This window comes from Oncorhynchus mykiss, chromosome 12 (genome assembly GCF_013265735.2).
Source record: "Oncorhynchus mykiss isolate Arlee chromosome 12, USDA_OmykA_1.1, whole genome shotgun sequence".
Lineage (NCBI taxonomy): Eukaryota > Metazoa > Chordata > Actinopteri > Salmoniformes > Salmonidae > Oncorhynchus > Oncorhynchus mykiss.
In genome coordinates, this window is record NC_048576.1 from 87,850,431 (window position 1) to 87,870,539 (window position 20,109).

Below are 20,109 nucleotides of genomic sequence, written 5' to 3' on the forward strand. Positions count from 1 at the left end.
ATGGATGCCTTATATATAAAAAAAGAAAGAATATGGCACCACAACAAACCTGCCAAGAGAGGGCCACCCACCAAAACTCACAGACCAGGCAAGGAGGGCATTAATCAGAGAGGCAACAAAGAGACCAAAGATAACCCTAAAGGAGCTGCAAAGCTCCACAGTGGAGATTGGAGTATCTGTCCATAGGACTACTTTAAGCCTGCACTCCACAGAGCTGGGCTTTATGGAAGAGTGTCCAGAAAAAAGCCATTGCTTAAAGAAGAAAATAAGCAAACACGTTTGGTGTTCGCCAAAAGGCATGTGGGAGACTCCCCAAACATATGGAAGAAGATACTCTGGTCAGGTGAGACTAAAATGTAGCTTTTTGGCCATCAAGGAAAACGCGATGTCTGGTGCAAACCCAACACCTCTCATCACACCGAGTACACCATCCAGTGAAGCACGGTGGTGGCAGCATCATGCTGTGGGGATGTTAGTCATCGGCAGGGAAACTGGTCAGAATTGAAGGAATGATGAATGGCGCTAAATAGAAAGTATTTCTTGAGGGAAACCTGTTTGTCTTCCAGAGATTTGAGACTGGGACAGAGGTTCACCTTCCAGCAGGACAATGACCCTAAGCATACTGCTAAAGAAACACTCGAGTGGTTTAAGGGGAAACATTTAAATGTCTTGGAATGGCCTAGTCAAAGCCCAGACCTCAATCCAATTGAGAATCTGTGGTATGACTTAAAGATTGCACCAGCGGAACCCATCCAACTTGAAAAAATGCCAGTGGCTAGATGTGCCAAGAGACATAACCCAAGAGACTTGCTGCTGTAATTGCTGCAAAAGGCGGGTCAACAAAGTATTGACTTTGGGGGTGGTGAATAGTTATGCACGCTCAAGTTTTTTTGTCTTTTCTTGTTTGTTTCAGAATAAAAACATATTTTCCATCTTCAAATTGGTAGGCATGTTGTGTAAATCAAATGATACAACCCCCACCCCCCCAAAAAAATCTATTTCAATTCCAGGTTGTAAGGCAACAAAATAGGAAAAATGCCAAGGGGGTGAATACTTTTGCAAGCCACTGTATTTCAGCCCTCCAGGACCAGGATTGGGCAGCTCTGGTATAGGGAATAGGGTGCCATTTGGGACACACATTGCCTCAGCCTCTATGGCCTTTCAGTGGCTACCTAAGGATGGGGAAAAGGTATCCATAGCGGTGGCTAAAGCAGTGACGGCAGCAGCCTCGGGCAGGGTCAGTGAGTCAGTTAGTGTCCTCTCCTCCCTGGTAAGGTCCTCTACTCCCTGCAGGCTGGGGGTCAGCGACTCGGTGCTCTCAGGACTCATCTGGGAGGTGGGGGTGTGGAACACGGTGCTCTGGGGGGTGGGGGAGACCACCTGGATGGACACGTCTGAGTTGGAGTACCCACCACCGAGCTGAGGGGTCTGAGGGGTGGTGGAGTCCCCCCTGAGGTCATTGAGGGCCGAGCTCACTAGGGAAGAATAAAACAAAATAAACCAAACATACAGTTTATCCACAAACACACACGATTCAGAGGTTTGTAGACTAGCTCATGGTGACAGCTGCCAGGCCTGTTCTATTGTTAGCCTCAGTAATAGACAATAGACGTGACATCATAGATGCAAAGCTTTCTTGAATAGAATTGAGTTCTTTATATTTGACCAGTTACAATACTCAAACAAAGAGAGAGAGAGAAATGAAATTGTGTTGTAGACGTCACAGACACAATGTTGTGTATGATGGTTTGCTATGTTTACACTGGTTAATGATGGCGTTTGAGTTCAATTTCAATTCAATCAAGTAAACAGGAAGCAAATGAAAATTTTACCCCAAAAAGTATGGAAAAATGTTTTATTTCGAATTGGAATATCAGTTTACATCCTGAATTTAAATGGAATTGACCCCAACCCTGTTGTGGAGTTATCGAGCTGTGGGATAGCTAGCTTTGTTATGTTGTCGTGTTCACTGAACCGTCATCAGAGATACATTCCTCACATGGTACACGAGGTCAAGGACACGAGGAGATAGATACATGTGGTGCTGAGCTCTGCACCTGTCAGCTGACACTTGACCTCCAGGCCTGACCTGACCTGTGGCGGCCATGTCTGAGAACCCTGTCGAGACCGCCTCAGTATGAAGGTTTTTCCTGCTTGTTTCCAGTGCTTATGTTTCAGAATGTCTTTAAGTCAATTTCCAGTGATAATGTTTCCATCCAAGTCATTTCTAGGGCTTATGTTTCAGACGGTGAAGTTTTTAAAGTAATTTCCATAACCACCATAACCATTTTTTGTAAGTGTTTGTGTGGAACGAACAGCTGACTGGTCGGGCATTTCCGTGGTAACATGGACTCTTTACAACGTGATGAAACTGTGTTGCTCCTTGCTGAAACAAGCAAGGTGTTGTAGCAAACGAGTCGACCTCACTGCAGCAGCAGCCCATGCAGTCAGGAGCGGAGTAGAGGAGAAAATGTGCTATTCAAATGATTAGAACGTGACCACGGCCATTTGGCTGACCAATAACCCTCATCCAAAATTCCATGACCATCACAGCCTTAATGGCGAGGTCATTAAATGTTACAGCCGGTGAGGTTTTTAGGCCATTTCCAGTGCTTGTGTTTCAGCCTGTGAAGTGTGTAATGGTGAATGGGTATGGTATGGTACTGGGTCAGATGAGATCAGCCTGTGAAGTGTGTAATGGTGAATGGGTATGGTATGGTACTGGGTCAGATGAGATCAGCCTGTGAAGTGTGTAATGGTGAATGGGTATGGTATGGTACTGGGTCAGATGAGATCAGCCTGTGAAGTGTGTAATGGTGAATGGGTATGGTATGGTACTGGGTCAGATGAGATCAGCCTGTGAAGTGTGTAATGGTGAATGGGTATGGTATGGTACTGGGTCAGATGAGATCAGCCTGTGAAGTGTGTAATGGTGAATGGGTATGGTATGGTACTGGGTCAGATGAGATCAGCCTGTGAAGTGTGTAATGGTGAATGGGTATGGTATGGTACTGGGTCAGATGAGATCAGCCTGTGAAGTGTGTAATGGTGAATGGGTATGATATGGTACTGGGTCAGATGAGATCAGCCTGTGAAGTGTGTAATGGTGAATGGGTATGGTATGGTACTGGGTCAGATGAGATCAGCCTGTGAAGTGAGTAATGGTGAATGGGTATGGTATGGTACTGGGTCAGATGAGATCAGCCTGTGAAGTGTGTAATGGTGAATGGGTATGGTATGGTACTGGGTCAGATGAGATCAGCCTGTGAAGCGTGTAATGGTGAATGGGTATGGTATGGTACAGGGTCAGATGAGATCAGCCTGTGAAGTGTGTAATGGTGAATGGGTATGGTATGGTACTGGGTCAGATGAGATCAGCCTGTGAAGTGTGTAATGGTGAATGGGTATGGTATGGTACTGGGTCAGATGAGATCAGCCTGTGAAGTGTGTAATGGTGAATGGGTATGGTATGGTACTGGGTCAGATGAGATCAGCCTGTGAAGTGTGTAATGGTGAATGGGTATGGTATGGTACTGGGTCAGATGAGATCAGCCTGTGAAGTGTGTAATGGTGAATGGGTATGGTATGGTACTGGGTCAGATGAGATCAACCTGTGAAGTGTGTAATGGTGAATGGGTATGGTATGGTACTGGGTCAGATGAGATCAGCCTGTGAAGTGTGTAATGGTGAATGGGTATGGTATGGTACTGGGTCAGATGAGATCAGCCTGGCAGCAGCAGCTGCATCACACAGTTGCCATTTATTTTCTCCTTTCATGTCTCGCTCTTCCTCTCTCTCTCCCATCTCAAGTTCTCTCTTTTCCTCTGCCTCTCTTTCAGGTCTTTCTCTCTCTCTGCTCCATCTCTCTCACACTCCCCCTCTTCTCTCTCGGTCCTGTGGTTTGTGTCATTCGTCACTCTGCACTGTATGCTGCTCTGCTCTCGGTTCATTTCGCCCAACAACAACAAACAAACTGCAACTTCAGCAAAAACAGCCCAGCAAAGTCTCTCTGTCTCTACCATCTACCCCTTCCTCCCATCTTTCTATATGCATCTCTCTGTCTCTCTCACACACAAGTACTGTACAATGCTGTGGTGCTGATGTTGAGAGAGGGCTCTCCATTGAGAACGCAGTAGTCAGGTGCTTATGTTGAAGAGGTAGAGAGGTCTGCATTGACAACACAGTAGTCAGGTATAGAGAGAAGTACCTCCCCATTGAGAATACTGTATCCAGGTGCTGCTGTTGAGAAGTAGAGAGTAGAGAGAGGTCTCCATTGACAACAGGTGCTGATGCTGAGAGATAGAGAGGTCCCTCTCCATCTCCATTGAGAACATAAGGTCAGGTGTGTTTCTGTGCTCCCGCAGCCTCCCCAGGCCCCCTGCTGGAATGTCAGGTCAGCACTCGCTTCACGCAGCAGGAGTGTCGTGTACCAGGAAGTGTAAGAATGTTCGCTGCTCCACAGCTATTTGGATGTGTGTGGTGTGTGTGCCTTTGTCGTTTTGGAATGCGTGCCTCAATGTGGTGGTCATGTGGAAAAGACCGATGTGTCAGTGTGTGTGTGTGTGAGTGGAGTGTGTGTGTGTCTAAAACAAAATGTAGACGTGCTATGTGCAGGGCTGTTAAAACATCTGCCTGTGTGTATGTATGTTTAAGCATATCTGTTTGTATGTATGTGACGGAGATATTCTGTGCATGTATGTGCAGTGTAATCTGTGCTTCTGTATGTAATGAGCATGTGGTTATGTTTGTGTGTGTGCATATTTGTAAAGTGTGTGTGTTGTCAAGGACAGAGCTGTGTCGTTCTCCCAGGAATGCCAGCCAGTCAGCCATTAAGGGCTCAGGGTTTTCTCTCTGGAATAGGGCCTACATTCCCAGCTGCTCTACACTATATATATTTATACACACACACACACACACACACACACACACACACACACACACACACACACACACACACACACACACACACACACACACACACACACACACACACACACACACACACACACACACACACACTGCAGTAGGATAATCCTTACAGAAGACAGTGTCATTTGATGTTACCCCGCGCCCCCCAACACACACACACACACACCCGCGCTGACATTTTCATCTCCCTCACTCTCTCTCTCCTTCTTTCCTGCCTCCATCTCTTTCTGAAGATGTGTGCAGTCCCCCTCCCCTCCCTCTGTGTCACAAAGACATCCTGAACCCTGCAGACATTTTCTCTTCTGTCTCCTTCACTTCCCATATTTCTTCCCCCTCCTTCTCCTGCACTCATTCTCTCCCTCTCCTTCCCTCGCTCTCGCTCTGTCCTCAGCAGCAACTCCATTCAGATTAAACAACAGCTTACCTGATGGTTTCTGGTAGTTGTAGCCTACTCCTTCTCATTTAACTAACTAAATTCTGTCATTTTAATTCCATTTTGCATTGATTAGAGATCTCCCACGTTACTTACTACACACGGAGCCACTGAGTGTAGACGGTGCCACTGATTGGCCGACAATAACACACACGTGAAACCCGTGTAGGCTACTATGGTATGTACTTTATGTCATAAAACTACATTCAAAAGATAGTTTTATTGAATTAAAAATGTCAAATGTCATGGCATATCCTTGTGTGTAGCATTGTCTCATAAATAATTACATTTAGACAAAGCCTTTTCATTGTTAAAATAGACTAAAAATGCACATTCGGACATTTGAATATCTGAATAAGCGTGCCCATCCCTACCTGATTTACTCAACTGTTTCCATTATTTTGTCAGTTACCTCAGGTGTGTGTGTGTGTGTGTGTGTGTTCACTCACCCCGGCTCTCCTGGTGAGCCCAGAATTCTTGGACTGTTTTGGTGATGTCACGGTTATCCTCTCTAAGCTCCCTCTGCCACTGGCGCAGCTCCTGCACATCTGCACGGGCCCGCACCTATACACACACACACACACGGTCGGAAACAGTTGTAATGACTATTCTTGTGTTTGACCTTGATTGAATCCACATTGTCAATCAAACTAAAACAGGCAGTATCCTCTAGATGGTCCAGATCCTCTCTGGTAGAATCCTACTGTGTTTTAATCTGGAGCAGCTGGAGGAGAAACACACTGGCTGGCACACCTGAATAAAGATTCCTTCCTCCAGAATACCATACAGCAGTGTGTGTGTGTACTGTTCGCTGCAGGCAATAGGATGGGTAGTTTAGCAGTACTAACATTCATGCGGATTCCCGTGTTGATAAAACAACGTGTTTGGCAGTAAACTGAAGGCAGTGCCAGGTCTTTCAGCTATTGTATGTTGATGATCATGTGAATAATAATGCAGATGATAATGTGGATGGTGGGACTAAATCCAGAATACTGAGGGAGCCTTTCCGAGGTCTTTCCCTGTGTTTCTGTGTGGCCTCAACGCTTTCAATGGAGGTTCCAAATAGCTGCTGCAGGGTAGCTGAACAGAACATGTCCCTGAATCCTCCTCTCTCCCAGCCCCCCTCTTTCCTACACTCTGACTAGATCTTTATGTCTCAGAGTCCCTCTGCTCTCCATTCTCCTCTCACCCCTCCTACCGATGTTGTTCCAGAGTGGAAAGTTAAATATCTCTCGCTCTACTATCTCATCCTGTCTGTCTGTCTGTCTGTCTGTCTGTCTGTCTGTCTGTCTGTCTGTCTGTCTGTCTGTCTGTCTGTCTGTCTGTCTGTCTGTCTGTCTGTCTGTCTGTCTGTCTGTCTGTCTGTCTGTCTGATCACTCTTTTTCTTCATATCTTCTTTCTATCCCAGACACACTCCTGTTTGCCACTCTCTTACCTCCTCTCCTTGTTCCCGTCTGCCCTTTTCTTTTATACCATTCTCCTTCCTCTCCTCCTCTCTCTCCCATCTTTCCTCTCTCTTCTCCACCTCACTTCTTGCCTCTCCCTCCCGCATTTCACCCTTCCCCCTTGCTTCCATTTCTATCTCCCTCTCCTCCCTCTCCCCAGTGTGTCCCTTTTACATATCTCTCCCCTCCTCCCATGATCCCTCCTTTCACTCTCTCTACCCTCCCCTCTCTCTACTCCTTTGCCTCCTCTCACCCTCCCACCCCTTGCTCCCATTCCTTCATCTCTCCCCTGTTCCTCAGCCTCCCCTCCCCCGGTCTCTCCCCTCCTCCATCTCTCTCCTGTTCCTCAGCCTCCCCTCCCCCGGTCTCTCCCCTCCTCCATCTCTCTCCTGTTCCTCAGCCTCCCCTCCCCCGGTCTCTCCCCTCCTCCATCTCTCTCCTGTTCCTCAGCCTCCCCTCCCCCGGTCTCTCCCCTCCTCCATCTCTCTCCCCAGAATAGCCTTAGTTAGTGGTTAGCCGAAGCTAGCTGCAGTCTAAATGTGAGTGTGTGGCTGTGAAAGTGGGCCTGTTACGTAAGGCCGTACCATGGCATTGGGGTGGAGGGGGGTAGGGGATCCATGGTTTATTCAGTGGGTGTCAGAACGCAGCACAACCCCCTCTGCTGACGGGAGATACCATAGAGATGGAAATGAGGAGTGAGGGTCAGGAGGGGGGCAGTCTGTCTTGTTTGTGTGCATGCGTGCGCATGCATGTGTGCGTGTCGGTATGGCACTTGAGGAAGAAAGGGGATGGGTGATGGGAGTGTCTGTGTAAATCAGTGCAGATAGCTAGTTAACCAGGATGAGGTTTGTTATGGCTGAAGTGCATCATGGATTCAGTTTAGCACTGCATCATGTCTGTCTGTACACGTGTCTGTTTCATTACATACGGATGAGTGTTTTTGTGTGTCAAACCATTAGTGCGCCTTTCCTAATAATCTTTTGAGTATGTGTGTATTGTGTACTTTGGTGTGCATGTCAGGATGAATGTGTGTGTCTGTGTGTATTTTAGTTGAACACGTGAGTGAGTTGTCCCTCCCCTGGGTATGTGTGAAGGATGGGCATTTCAAACGTGATTATATAAATGAGCGAGACAGTGCGCACACACACACAGCATAAGCACCAAACGCACAGTGAGACCCCATCCAACTTAATCCCCACTGGCATCCTCGCTACAAGTCAAAGTCTTCCCAAGAAAACCTGTTCACACGCACACACACACACACGCACACACACACACAGCATAAAACACATGCAAAACCACAAACACCCACATATATACCTGACACAAAGATACGCAGATGCACACACACACACACACACGCCTTCCAAGTGTCATTCTCTCTGTCAGGTGGTCTAGCTGAGGCAGAGCTCTTGACCAAGTCTGTGGGAGAAAAGGGAGGAGAAGAGAGGAGAAAAATAAAGCGGAGAGGAAAGGGGATTAGAGTCTGAGATCAGAGACTTTACTTCATCCTGAACACTGAAGCATGCATGAGAACACCAGCTGTTCTGGACGACTGTGTGATCATGCTTGCCGTAGCCGACCTTTAAACAGGTCAACATTCGCAAGGCCACAGGGCAGACGGATTTCCAGGGCGTGTACTCACAGCATGCCCAGACCAACTGGCAAGTGTCCTCACTGACATGTTCAACCTCTCCCTGACTGTACTACCAACATGTTTCAAGCAGACCACCATAGTTCCTGTGCCCAAGAATGCCAAGGTAACCTGCCTAAATGACTACCGCCCCGTAGCACACACATTAGTAGTCATGAAGTGCTTTGAAAGGCTGGTCATAATGCCCACAAAGTTCATCACTAAGCTAAGGACCCTAGAACTAAACACCTCCCTCTGCAACTGGATCTTGGACTTCCTGACGGGCTGCCCCCATGTTAAGGGTAGGTAACATCACATCTGCCACGCTGATCCTCAACACTGGGGCCCCTCAGGGTTGCGTGCTTAGTCCCCTCCTGTACTCCCTGTTGACCCACGAATATGTGGCCAAGCACGACTCCAACACCATCATTATTTTTGCTGACGACGACAGTGGTAGGCCTGATCACCGACAACGATGAGACAGCCTATGAGGAGGAGGTCAGATAACTGGCAGTGTGGTGCAAGGACAACAACCTCTCCCTCAACATGAGCAAGACAAAGGATCTGATCCCGGACTACAGGAAAAGGCGGGCCGAACAGGCCCCCATTAACATCAACGGGTTGAGAGTTTCAAGTTCCTTGGTGTCCACATCACCAACAAACTATCATGGTCCAAACACAACATGACAGTCGTGAAGAGGGCACGACAACACCTTTTCCCCCTCAGGAGACTGAAAAGATTTAGCATGTGTCCCTTACAGCTGCACCATCGAGAGTGTCCTGACCGGTTGCATCACTGCCTGGTATGACAACTGCTCGGCATCCGACCGTAAGGCGCTACAGAGGGTAGTGCGTACGGCCCAATACATCACTGGGGCCAAGCTTCCTGCCAGCCAGGACCAGGAGCCAGTGTCAGAGGAAAGCCCAAAAAATTGTCAAAGACTCCAGTCACCCAAGTCATAGACTGTTTCCTCTGCTACTGCATGGCAAGTGGTACCAGAGCGCCAAGTCTAAGTCCCAAAAGGCTCCGGATCAGCTTCTACCCCCAAGCCATAAGACTGCTGAACAATTAATCAAATGGCCACCCAGACTAGTTACATATGTTTTTACATTGCTACTATGCATAGTCAGTTAGCTATGCATTGTCACTTTACCCCTACATACATGTACATATTACCTCGACTAACCTGTACCCCCCACATTGACTCGGTACAGGTACCACCTTTAGCAAATATTTTCTGAGCCATATTTCTTGAACTGCATTGTTGGTTAAGGGCTTGTAAGTAAGCATTTCACGGTAAAGTCTACACTTGTTGTATTCGGTGCATGTGACAAATAAAATGTGATTTGATTTGATTCATCTACAGCAGAGCCGGGCCATGGAGGAATGTAGGGGTGGATGGCGAGGAGGAAGAACCACGCTCTGCCTCAGGGTACTGCACTTCCTGTGAGCCACACAGGGTTCATCTAAGTGCCTTGTGGTTCCTCACTGCATCACTGGCTGTGTCTCAAACAGCACCCTATTCCCTATGTAGTGTGTACTATAAGCCTATAGGGAGGGATGGCTAGACACAGATTAGAGAAGTGTTCATTGTGGTTATTAGGCAAACTCAGCCCTTGTGTTCTTATTGTCCACCCCTCATAATGGCTTGTCTACCATTAGCTTTTCACTAGCTCACTGGTCTAATGCAAGTCAACTAACATCCCTCCAATCACTCATCTGGAATCACAGACCTAGTTCTCTATGGGCAAAATCTCTCTTCAACAGCTTTGCCTCACATAGACATTTATTTGCTAGAACAGGTGTGGAGTCTTGACTTGAATGACTCTTGACTCTGTCTGTTCTACAGATTTTATTTCTATGTCCCCACAGTTCTGTGAATTCATCACTGATAGTGGTGGCACCACTACCAGGCCATGCCAGGGCATGCAGGGATAATACTGGGGGTCACCCAAGCCTACACCCCACAGTCATACACAGGGCTCTATGCTGCCCCTTTTTACAAGGAGCATGTGTGAGTAAAAAATGTTAGGAGCACACAACAAAATATTTGAGGTAACAAGACGTTTTCTTTGTCATGATTCTGCGCTCAGTGTGTTCTCCATGGCACTCAGGTGCTGCCGTACAGATCACTACAACAATTATCTGGGTGATGTTTTTCTAGGCACACTGGTGCTCCTAAATTACAATTCCAGGTCGCACAGCAAAATATTTAGGCGCATATGCCAGTAAAATGGTCGCAATGTAGAGCCCTGACAAAGTAAGTATAGGGCACAGCAGTACCTAGCTACTCACAATCTAAGTACAGAGAGAGGTAGATGACTATGGACTGGGTTGGGGTAGGCTAGGCTATAGGCTAGACAAAGCTAAGCAACTAGGCTAGACTGACTATGGACTGGACTGGGGTAGGCTATAGGCTAGACTGACTATGGACTGGGTTGGGGTAGGCTAGGCTATAGGCTAGACAAAGCTAAGCAACTAGGCTAAGCTATAGGCTAGACTGACTATGGACTGGGTTTGGTTAGGCTATAGGCTAGAAAAAGCTCAACTACTAGGCTAGGCTATAGGCTAGACTGACTATGGACTGGGTTTGGCTAGGCTATAGGCTAGAACAAGCTAAACTACTGTGCTAGGCTATAGGCTAGACTGACTATGGACTGGGGTAGGCTAGGCTATAAGCTAGACTGACTATGGACTGGAATGGGGTAGGCTAGGACTAAGCTCTGCTGTGCTGGGCTATGAGATGTCCTGGGCTGGACTGGGCTAGGTACTGAGTCCGTGCCTGTAAATCTCTGAGAGTGGGGGTAGGCTCTACGGAGCAGAACCCTAGAGGCATCTATCTATGACCATAAAAGCCCTCTCTTTCTCTGCATGGCCACACTACTGAGCCCCATTGACTGTTTAATTGGAAAGATATTTATTACTGGTCTCCTTTGACCACAATACTGTTTAACTCACCATTGAAAAGCCTTGAGTGGTCTGTGGTGGGTTTATGTAGTATATCTCTGTGATGGGTTTATGTAGTATATCTCTGTGGTGGGTTTATGTAGTATATCTCTGTGATGGGTTTATGTAGTATATCTCTGTGGTGGGATTATGTAATATATCTCTGTGGTGGGTTTATGTAATATATCTCTGTGGTGGGATTATGTAATATATCTCTGTGGTGGGATTATGTAATATATCTCTATGGTGGGTTTATGTAATATATCTCTGTGGTGGGTTTATGTAATATATCTCTGTGGTGGGTTTATGTAGTATATCTCCGTGATGGGTTTATGTAGTATATCTCTGTGGTGGGTTTATGTAGTATATCTCTGTGGTGGGTTTATGTAATATATCTCTGTGGTGGGTTTATGTAGTATATCTCTGTGGTGGGTTTATGTAGTATATCTCTGTGGTGGGTTTATGTAGTATATCTCTGTGATGGGTTTATGTAGTATATCTCTGTGGTGGGTTTATGTAATATATCTCTGTGGTGGGTTTATGTAGTATATCTCTGTGGTGGGTTTATGTAATATATCTCTGTGGTGGGTTTATGTAGTATATCTCTGTGGTGGGTTTATGTAGTATATCTCTGTGGTGGGTTTATGTAGTATATCTCTGTGGTGGGTTTATGTAGTATATCTCTGTGGTGGGTTTATGTAGTATATCTCTGTGGTGGGATTATGTAATATATCTCTGTGGTGGGTTTATGTAGTATATCTCTGTGGTGGGTTTATGTAGTATATCTCTGTGGTGGGTTTATGTAGTATACCTCTGTGGTGGGCTTATGTAGTATATCTCTGTGGTGGGTTTATGTAGTATATCTCTGTGGTGGGTTTATGTAATATATCTATCTCTGTGGTGGGTTTATGCAATATATCTCTGTGGTGGGTTTATGTAGTATATCTCTGTGGTGGGCTTATGTAGTATATCTCTGTCAGTGGAGGCTGCTGAAGGGAGGACATGGCTTCCAAAGGGTTGATACCATTCCAATGACTCCATTCCAGACATTATCATGAGCCGTCCTCCCCTCAGCAGCCTCCACTGATCATTGTGGTGGGCTTATGTAGTGCATCTGCTGGCTAAGGCTTCCGGATGGTTAGAGCAGGGTCATATTCATTAGGGCAAACCATAGCAAAACGTTTTGAAAGGGAAGCTTTTCTTATTGGGTGAGTGCAGGTAGTCCTTCGCTGTTTCAGTCCCTTTTCTTCTGTTTGGTGCCTAATGAACATCCCCATTAGCTGTTGCGAAAGCAGCAACTATTCTTCCTGGGGTCCACACTAAACAGGAAACATGACATAATACAGCTCAAGGACAGAACTACATCAAACATGTTTTAAAGTCACACGTAGCCTACATGTCAATAACATACACACAAACTATCTAGGTCAAATAGGGGAGAGCCTTGTGCCGTGAGGTGTTGCTTTATCTGTTTTTTGAAACCAGGTTTGCTGTTTATCTGAGCAATATGAGATGGAGCGGATTTCCATGCAATAACTGCTCGATATAATACTGTACACTGTCTTGAATTTGTTCTGGATTTGGGGACTGTGAAAAGAGGAGTTTACACTTTGAAGTGTACCTCCAGTACTGTACTGCACTGTGCCTAGCAGGAGTTAAAGGATGGAGGATTATGGCTAGCTAGGCTATGGTGTGTTAGCTAAGTATATTACATAACATGTTGTGTCGTAGCATCTCTCTTTCTAGTGTTCAGCCTAGCATCTCCCTGTGCTGCTCAGAGAGACAAGAACATTGTCTGACTGGGTGCTGTGTGATATACTGGCTGCTGTGTGACATACTGGCTGCTGTGTGATATACTGGCTGCTGTGTGACATACTGGCTGCTGTGTGACATACTGGCTGCTGTGTGACATACTGGCTGCTGTGTGATATACTGGCTGCTGTGTGATATACTGGCTGCTGTGTGACATACTGGCTGCTGTGTGACATACTGGCTGCTGTGTGACATACTGGCTGCTGTGTGATATACTGGCTGCTGTGTGATATACTGGCTGCTATGTGGCATCAATGTGTGTTTCTGATGCCGACCATTCATCCTTGGTAACAACTACACATATTGTCAATGAAAGAGGTGAGGGAGGGAGGGGTACACACAAATGCACGTACACACGCACCCGCACACCCCTCCTCTGCAGTCAACGCTGCGTCAAGCAGGTTACATAACTCAGGCAAGTGAGTGAGAGAGAAAGAGAGAGATAGTGAGAGAAAGGGGTGAGGCAGAGAAAGAGAGATATAGACGGAGGAAGGATGGGGAGCAACAGGAGAGTATGGTGTAAGGGGGATTGAATGAGAGAGGAAGAGAGAGATAGTCAGAGGAAGGGAGTGAGGAACAGGAGAGTATGGTGTAAGGTGGATTGAATGAGAGAGGAAGAGAGAGATAGTCAGAGGAAGGGAGTGAGGAACAGGAGAGTATGGTGTAAGGTGGATTGAATGAGAGAGGAAGAGAGAGATAGTCAGAGGAAGGGAGTGAGGAACAGGAGAGTATGGTGTAAGGTGGATTGAATGAGAGAGGAAGAGAGAGATAGTCGGAGGAAGGGGAGGAACAGGAGAGTATGGTGTAAGGGGGACTGAATGAGAGAGGAAGAGAGAGATAGTTGGAGGAAGGGGAGGAACAGGAGAGTATGGTGTAAGGGGGATTGAATGAGAGAGATAGTCAGAGGAAGGGAGGGAGGAACAGGAGAGTATGGTGTAAGGGGGACTGAATGAGAGAGAAAGTCAGAGGAAGGGGGGAACAGGAGAGTATGGTGTAAGGGGGATTGAATGAGAGAGATAGTCAGAGGAAAGGAGGGAGGAACAGGAGAGAATGGTGTAAGGGGGATTGAATGAGAGAGGAAGAGAGAGATAGTCAGAGGAAGGGAGTGAGGAACAGGAGAGTATGGTGTAAGGTGGATTGAATGAAAAAAGAAGAGAGAGATAGTCAGAGGAAGGGGGGAGGAACAGGAAAGTATGGTGTAAGGGGGATTGAATGAGAGATGAAGAGAGAGATAGTCAGAGGAAGGGGGAACAGGAGAGTATGATGTAAGGGGGATTGAATGAGAGAGGAAGAGAGAGATAGTTAGAGGAAGGGGGGGACAGGAGAGTATGGTGTAAGGGAGACTGAATGAGAGAGGAAGGATTAGAATGAGTATGATGGATAAAGGGCTAGAGGTGAGAACAAGAGGAAAATAGTATTGACGTCTGCTGAAAAGCTTCACATACACTGTTTCCACCCCGCTGAGCCACCCACCCACCCACACACGCACGCACGCACGCACGCACACACACACTCCTCTGAAGCATGATGGCACTGTATATACCTGTATATATCCAATATATATGTGATGCTGCTTGGCATTAAGGCCAAAGAGTTCAATCTTGGTTTCATCAGACCAGAGAATCTTGTTTCTCATGGTCTGAGAGTCTTTAGGTGCCTTTTGACAAACTCCAAGCTGGCTGTCATGTGCCTTTTACTGAGGAGTGGCTTCCATCTGGCCACTCTAGCATAAAGGCCTGATTGGTGGAGTCCTGCAGAAATGGTTGTCTTTCTGGAAGGTTCTCCCATCTCCACAGAGGAACTCTAGAGCTCTGTCATTGACCATCAAGTTATTGGTCACCTCCTTGACCAAGGCCCTTCTCCCCCGATTGCTCAGTTTGGCCGGGTGACCAGCTCTAGGAAGAGTCTTGGGGGTTTCAAACTTCTTCCATTTAAGAATGATGGAGGCCACTGTGTTCTTGGGGACCTTCAATGCTGCCTTGACACAATCCTGTCTCGAAGCTCTACGGACAATTCCTTCAACCTCATGGCTTGGTTTTTGCTCTGACATGCACTGTCAACTGTGGGACCTTATATAGACAGGTGTGTGTCTTTCCAAATTATGTACAATCAATTTAATTTACTACAAGTGGACTCCAATCAAGTTGTAGAAACATCTCAAGGATGATCAATGGAATATTTCGAGTCTCATAGCAAAGAGTCTGAATACCTATATAAATAAGGTATTTATGTTTACTAAAAACCTGTTTTCGCTTTGTGTGTAGATTTTAGAAAAAGGCTGTTTACGTAACTAAATGTGGAAAAAGTCAAGGGGTTTAAATACTTTCCGAAGGCCCTGTATGTGAGTTGGGAGGGTTAACCACTACGCACGCCCTAGTTAAGATCTAGTCCCAGATCCCCATTATCCACAGACACAAACATGGCTGTACATCAAACAGCCAGCCCCTCGGACCCAGTTCTGGGCTGGCCCCTCGGACCCAGTTCTGGGGTGGCCCCTCGGACCCAGTTCTGGGCTGGCCCCTCGAACCCAGTTCTGGGCTGGCCCCTCGGACCCAGTTCTGGGCTGGCCCCTCGGACCCAGTTCTGGGCTGGCCCAAGCCCATAAAACAGCACTAACAGTGTTCCTCTCCTTCACTTCCTCTCTAATCATCCCTGAAAAAACCTTCCAAGCCGTCTCTCTCCACTCCCTCCCTAAACTTCTAATGGGGAGAGTCTGCTGTTCTATCCCTCGCCCTATTGAACCTCACCTCAGTTAGAGCAAGATAAACACAGGGAGTCAATGAGGACAGGTTCACTACCGCCACCTCCTGTTGAGGAGAGGAATTACAACCAATTACAGTGCGAGATAACACAAGAGATCCAATACTGCCTACCTCTGGCCACACTGGCAGAACAGGACACAGGGACACGTGGACACATTCTCATGCTCTACTCTGCCCACCCCAGTGCTTCTTCAAGCCCACTCGAGCAGAGCCTGTTTGGACATGACAGATCTAAACCACAGCTGGCATCGTCGATCCTTTATCATTTACACTGACAATGAGGAGATTTTTGGCTGGATTTTTCTACGCTGTCACAGAGTCGCAGGGATGAGTTTTGTTTTGGTGTTTGTGTGTAAAAAAGGGCTCATTTGTGGTTACATCATAAACAGACAACAACAGTGTCTAGTAGATAGACGAGACAGAGACTTGTCTGATTAGAAGTGCGTCTATGGGTGTGTGTGACTTTACATTTTTTGTCATTTATGAGACGCTCTTAACCAGAGCGACTTACAGCAATTAGTGTCTATATTTATCCAGAACAGAGCACTCAAGAACACCCACACAGGAAGGAATTAGGCAGTGCATCACTGATGACATAATCACGCTGTAGCCAGAAAATAATGGGATTACACAATATATTTGTTTCATATGGGGTCACTGGCCAGCTCCTGAAAATGCACACGCCTGAACACAATAATACACACACATGCATGCACGTAAAATAACATACAACACTCCTTCCGTGGCCTCCAACTGCTCTTAAACGCTAGTAAAACCAAATGTATGCTTTTCAACCGTTCGCTGCCTGCACCCGCACGCCCTACTAGCATCACCACCCTGGATGATTCCGACCTAGAATATGTGGACATCTATAAGTACCTAGGTGTCTGGCTAGACTGTAAACTCTCCTTCCAGACTCATATCAAACATCTCCAATCTAAAATCAAATCTAGAGTTGGCTTTCTATTCCGCAACAAAGCCTACTTCACTCACGCCGCCAAACTTACCCTAGTAAAACTGACTATCCTACCGATCCTCGACTTCGGCGATGTCATCTACAAAATAGCTTCCAATACTCTACTCAGCAAACTGGATGCAGTTTATCACAGTGCCATCCGTTTTGTTACAAAAGCACCTTATACCACCCATCACTGCGACCTGTATGCTCTAGTCGGCTGGCCCTCGCTACATATTTGTCGCCAGACCAACTGGCTCCAGGTCAGCTACAAGTCCATGCTAGGTAAAGCTCCGCCTTATCTCAGTTCACTGGTCACGATGGCAACACCCACCCGTAACACTACCTGGTTAAATAAAGGTTAAATAAATTAATAAAAATAAATAAAAAAACACATAAGCATGCACGCTTACACACTAACAAACACACAGCAAAATAGGGGACAGTGGAGCATTTAACCCTTTACACACCGTGCAATGACACCCTTTAAAATGGTACAAGAATATTTATCATCTAAAATAACAGTGACCTTTAATTTACTGTCAACGACACTCACAGTATAGCCCCGCCAGAAGGACTGGATGAGAACAGCAGCATGCTGGTCTGACAGCAGTAGGGAGAGAGGGATGGGAGGCCTGGGACTGGGAGAGGGAGGGAGAAGAGAGGAGGGGATGGAGAGAGGAGAGGGCAGCGTGTGAGTCACCTCTGTTCATAAGGGCAGCATCAGCCTAAGGTGCAAGTTTGTGTCACTCTGTGTGTGTGTGTGTGTGTGTGTACATGCATACATTTTCCATGTGATTTCTGAGATTACTTTCTTGCTCTGTGTTATGTTTGCGTATACACTTTATTAAGTCTCCTGCATCTCACTGTATCCTGAGCCAGTCCTTGACAAATGGGATCTCATGGAAGTCCACAGGGGCCTGTCCCTGCCGGCGGGGGTTCCGACTGCGGTGAGAGAGAAAAAAAGGCTTTGGAACAGACCGTAGCAGACAGAATATTAAGCTTAGTTTCACACAAAGACAAACTCCAGTCATAGTTGCGTAACACCAATCCATTTTTAGAGACAGACTTTTTTTTTTAATGGTAAAAGCAATGGCTTAGCACTCAGAAGATAAAGAGGTGGCAGAAAGTTCAGAGACATTGTCAAAGATTTTTACTAAATCAACTGAGAATGGAAGAGAGCAAAGGGGGCATGCAGGCAGTCTTACTTGTACAGCCACTCAGTTAGGAAGTCACAAGCGTTGAATGCTGTTCTTTTCCTCTTAAACAGGTAAAAGGATGACAGTGTTACTGTACTGTAATAATCTGCAGAGCTCTACAGAAGTAGGCTACAGTATAATCATCATTATCATAGTATAATCAGTGCTTGAAGTCGTATTAAATAAGTCCTAGTACTAGTTTTGGGTGTCGGGATTCATGTTAGAGACAATATTTCAGAAGAGGTGATCATACATCCTGTCACTCTATAATTCAAAGTCGTTTATGTAGTACAGTCAGGAGAAGCAAACTATTAAAATACTGTAATGTATTCTAGTTTGGTGGTCTGTAGTGTTCTGCAGGGCCACATTGATATCTAGTAAATTGCCATTATATCATGTTAGTGTTATCGTGTGATATAGGCCTACTGCCAGTACCTCCAGGCAGTGTTGTCTCTGGGCCTCTCTCAGCATGGCCTCCAGTCCAGGCAGTAGCACTGGGAACACGGACCCCTCCAGGAACTGGGTGATTGGGCCTGGGGCAGACATGGGAATGGATCAACACAAGTGGGGTAAGAGTGGCCTTTCTGCCATGCAAAGGGACATTTCACTCCAACTGTAGCCTAAAACACTCCTTTGGTACTATTATTGGGGAGTAAAATCAAGATAGACTTGAAACATTATTATCCTCTACTGTGCCTAGAGAGCTAATTAAACAGGAAAGTATTGTTCCTGATAAAAGCATAGATTATGTATAGCGATTGAGGGGGGAAAGCAGTATCGGGTCTTGCACCAGAATCACTGAGGCTACAGGACACTAGTCTACTTCCTGTGCCATAAACGTCAAGACCTCTTGGCAGAGGCAATACTATGTTTAGCACATACAAAGAAGCTACAGTTTTAAGTGGTTTGAAACGCACGTTGATGGAGCTGGGGAGTGGATGCAGGGTGTGTGGTCGGAGGCTGTCTGTGACAGGAGGATGGAGGTTTGTCCAAGACAGAGTATCCAGCAAGGGCAGGGTGGCTCAGAAGAGGGTCAACATGCTTCACAGGATCATCATCCACAACAACCTAGAAAGCCATACAGCACCATGTAGACAAACATATCGTTTTCTTTTTAGAAAATGAATTGTTGAATTTGAATTTATTTACTGAAGTGCAATTATTGTTGGCTGCCTTACCTTAGCTGCCATGAGACCATAGAAGACAGGAGAGTGCTTGCTGGCGCTGTACTGGGAGACATGAGTGCTCACTGAACCACTGTCTGTCCAAGCAGCGCTGGGTGGACTGGGCTGCTCCGACTCATATTCTGGTTGCACACAACAATGAAAACGCCATTTTTATTTATATTTTAGTCGACAACATGCATACCGGTATTTACAATTAACTCTCAAGCGAAGCATACCTTACCTTCACAGACTTGTTGCCACAATGATTTCTTAGCACCAATCATTTTTGCCATTCTGAAGCAGTTGCTAGAACGCGTCGCTGGTTGTCATGGAAAAACGTATCTTCGTACTTCCGGTTTAAAAATACATTTCGAATAATATTTTTGATTAGCCCCCAAAAAACGAATTTTAAACACCATTAGAAAATACGTATAACGGCACAAGTCTTTAAAAGAAACCAATGGCAAACACGCAGGGGCTTTTCCTAAAAAGAAATATTCCACGTCAGCCACTGGAGGGCAGCAGCTCCAGCTGCTCTCAGACAGACGGAACCAAAGAGGGAGTTTTATTACGCTGGCTCAGGTTGAATCATAATCGGGGAGGCGCGCCATCTCAAATCAAACAGTAATCTGAGCCGCTCAGTCATGTTGTCAACAAGGCAGCACGGTGCATCGTCCATAAAATTGTATTTTTCATGAAATACATGTTTGAATTTAACTAGTTTTCATTGAGAAGACAGATAAATCTTTTTAAAAAAAATCAAAAGCAATCAATGTTGTGAAAGCTTGTGAAAACAAAATCCTACTCATCAGTCCACGTGCTTAGTA

The 20,109-nt window shown here is 46.1% G+C and overlaps 1 protein-coding gene across 1 annotated transcript; it reads right to left on the reverse strand.

Annotated features, from left to right (window-relative positions):
* Nucleotides 1-1,013: 1,013 nt before the first annotated feature.
* On the reverse strand, nt 1,014-19,832 carry LOC110511121 (IQ domain-containing protein K). Its single transcript, XM_036939055.1, has 9 exons — nt 19,524-19,832; nt 19,295-19,422; nt 19,034-19,184; nt 18,552-18,649; nt 18,126-18,178; nt 17,785-17,862; nt 17,474-17,558; nt 5,812-5,926; nt 1,014-1,475 (listed from the first exon to the last, which is right to left on the reverse strand). Exons 1-9 carry the CDS (start codon nt 19,573-19,575, stop codon nt 1,162-1,164), a joined length of 1,074 nt encoding a protein of 357 aa, XP_036794950.1. The 5' UTR covers nt 19,576-19,832; the 3' UTR covers nt 1,014-1,161.
* Between the last annotated feature and the right edge of the window lie 277 nt (nt 19,833-20,109).

Excerpts from the sequence above, each read along its gene's own strand:
- LOC110511121 (XM_036939055.1), bottom strand. The coding sequence starts at position 19,575 with ATGGCAAAAATGATTGGTGCTAAGAAATCATTGTGGCAACAAGTCTGT. Across the intron at positions 19,185-19,294 it reads ATGGTCTCATGGCAGCTAAG|GTTGTTGTGGATGATGATCC; the intron begins GTAAGGCAGCCA and ends ATGGCTTTCTAG. Across the intron at positions 17,863-18,125 it reads CTAACTGAGTGGCTGTACAA|TCGGAACCCCCGCCGGCAGG; the intron begins GTAAGACTGCCT and ends CTCTCACCGCAG.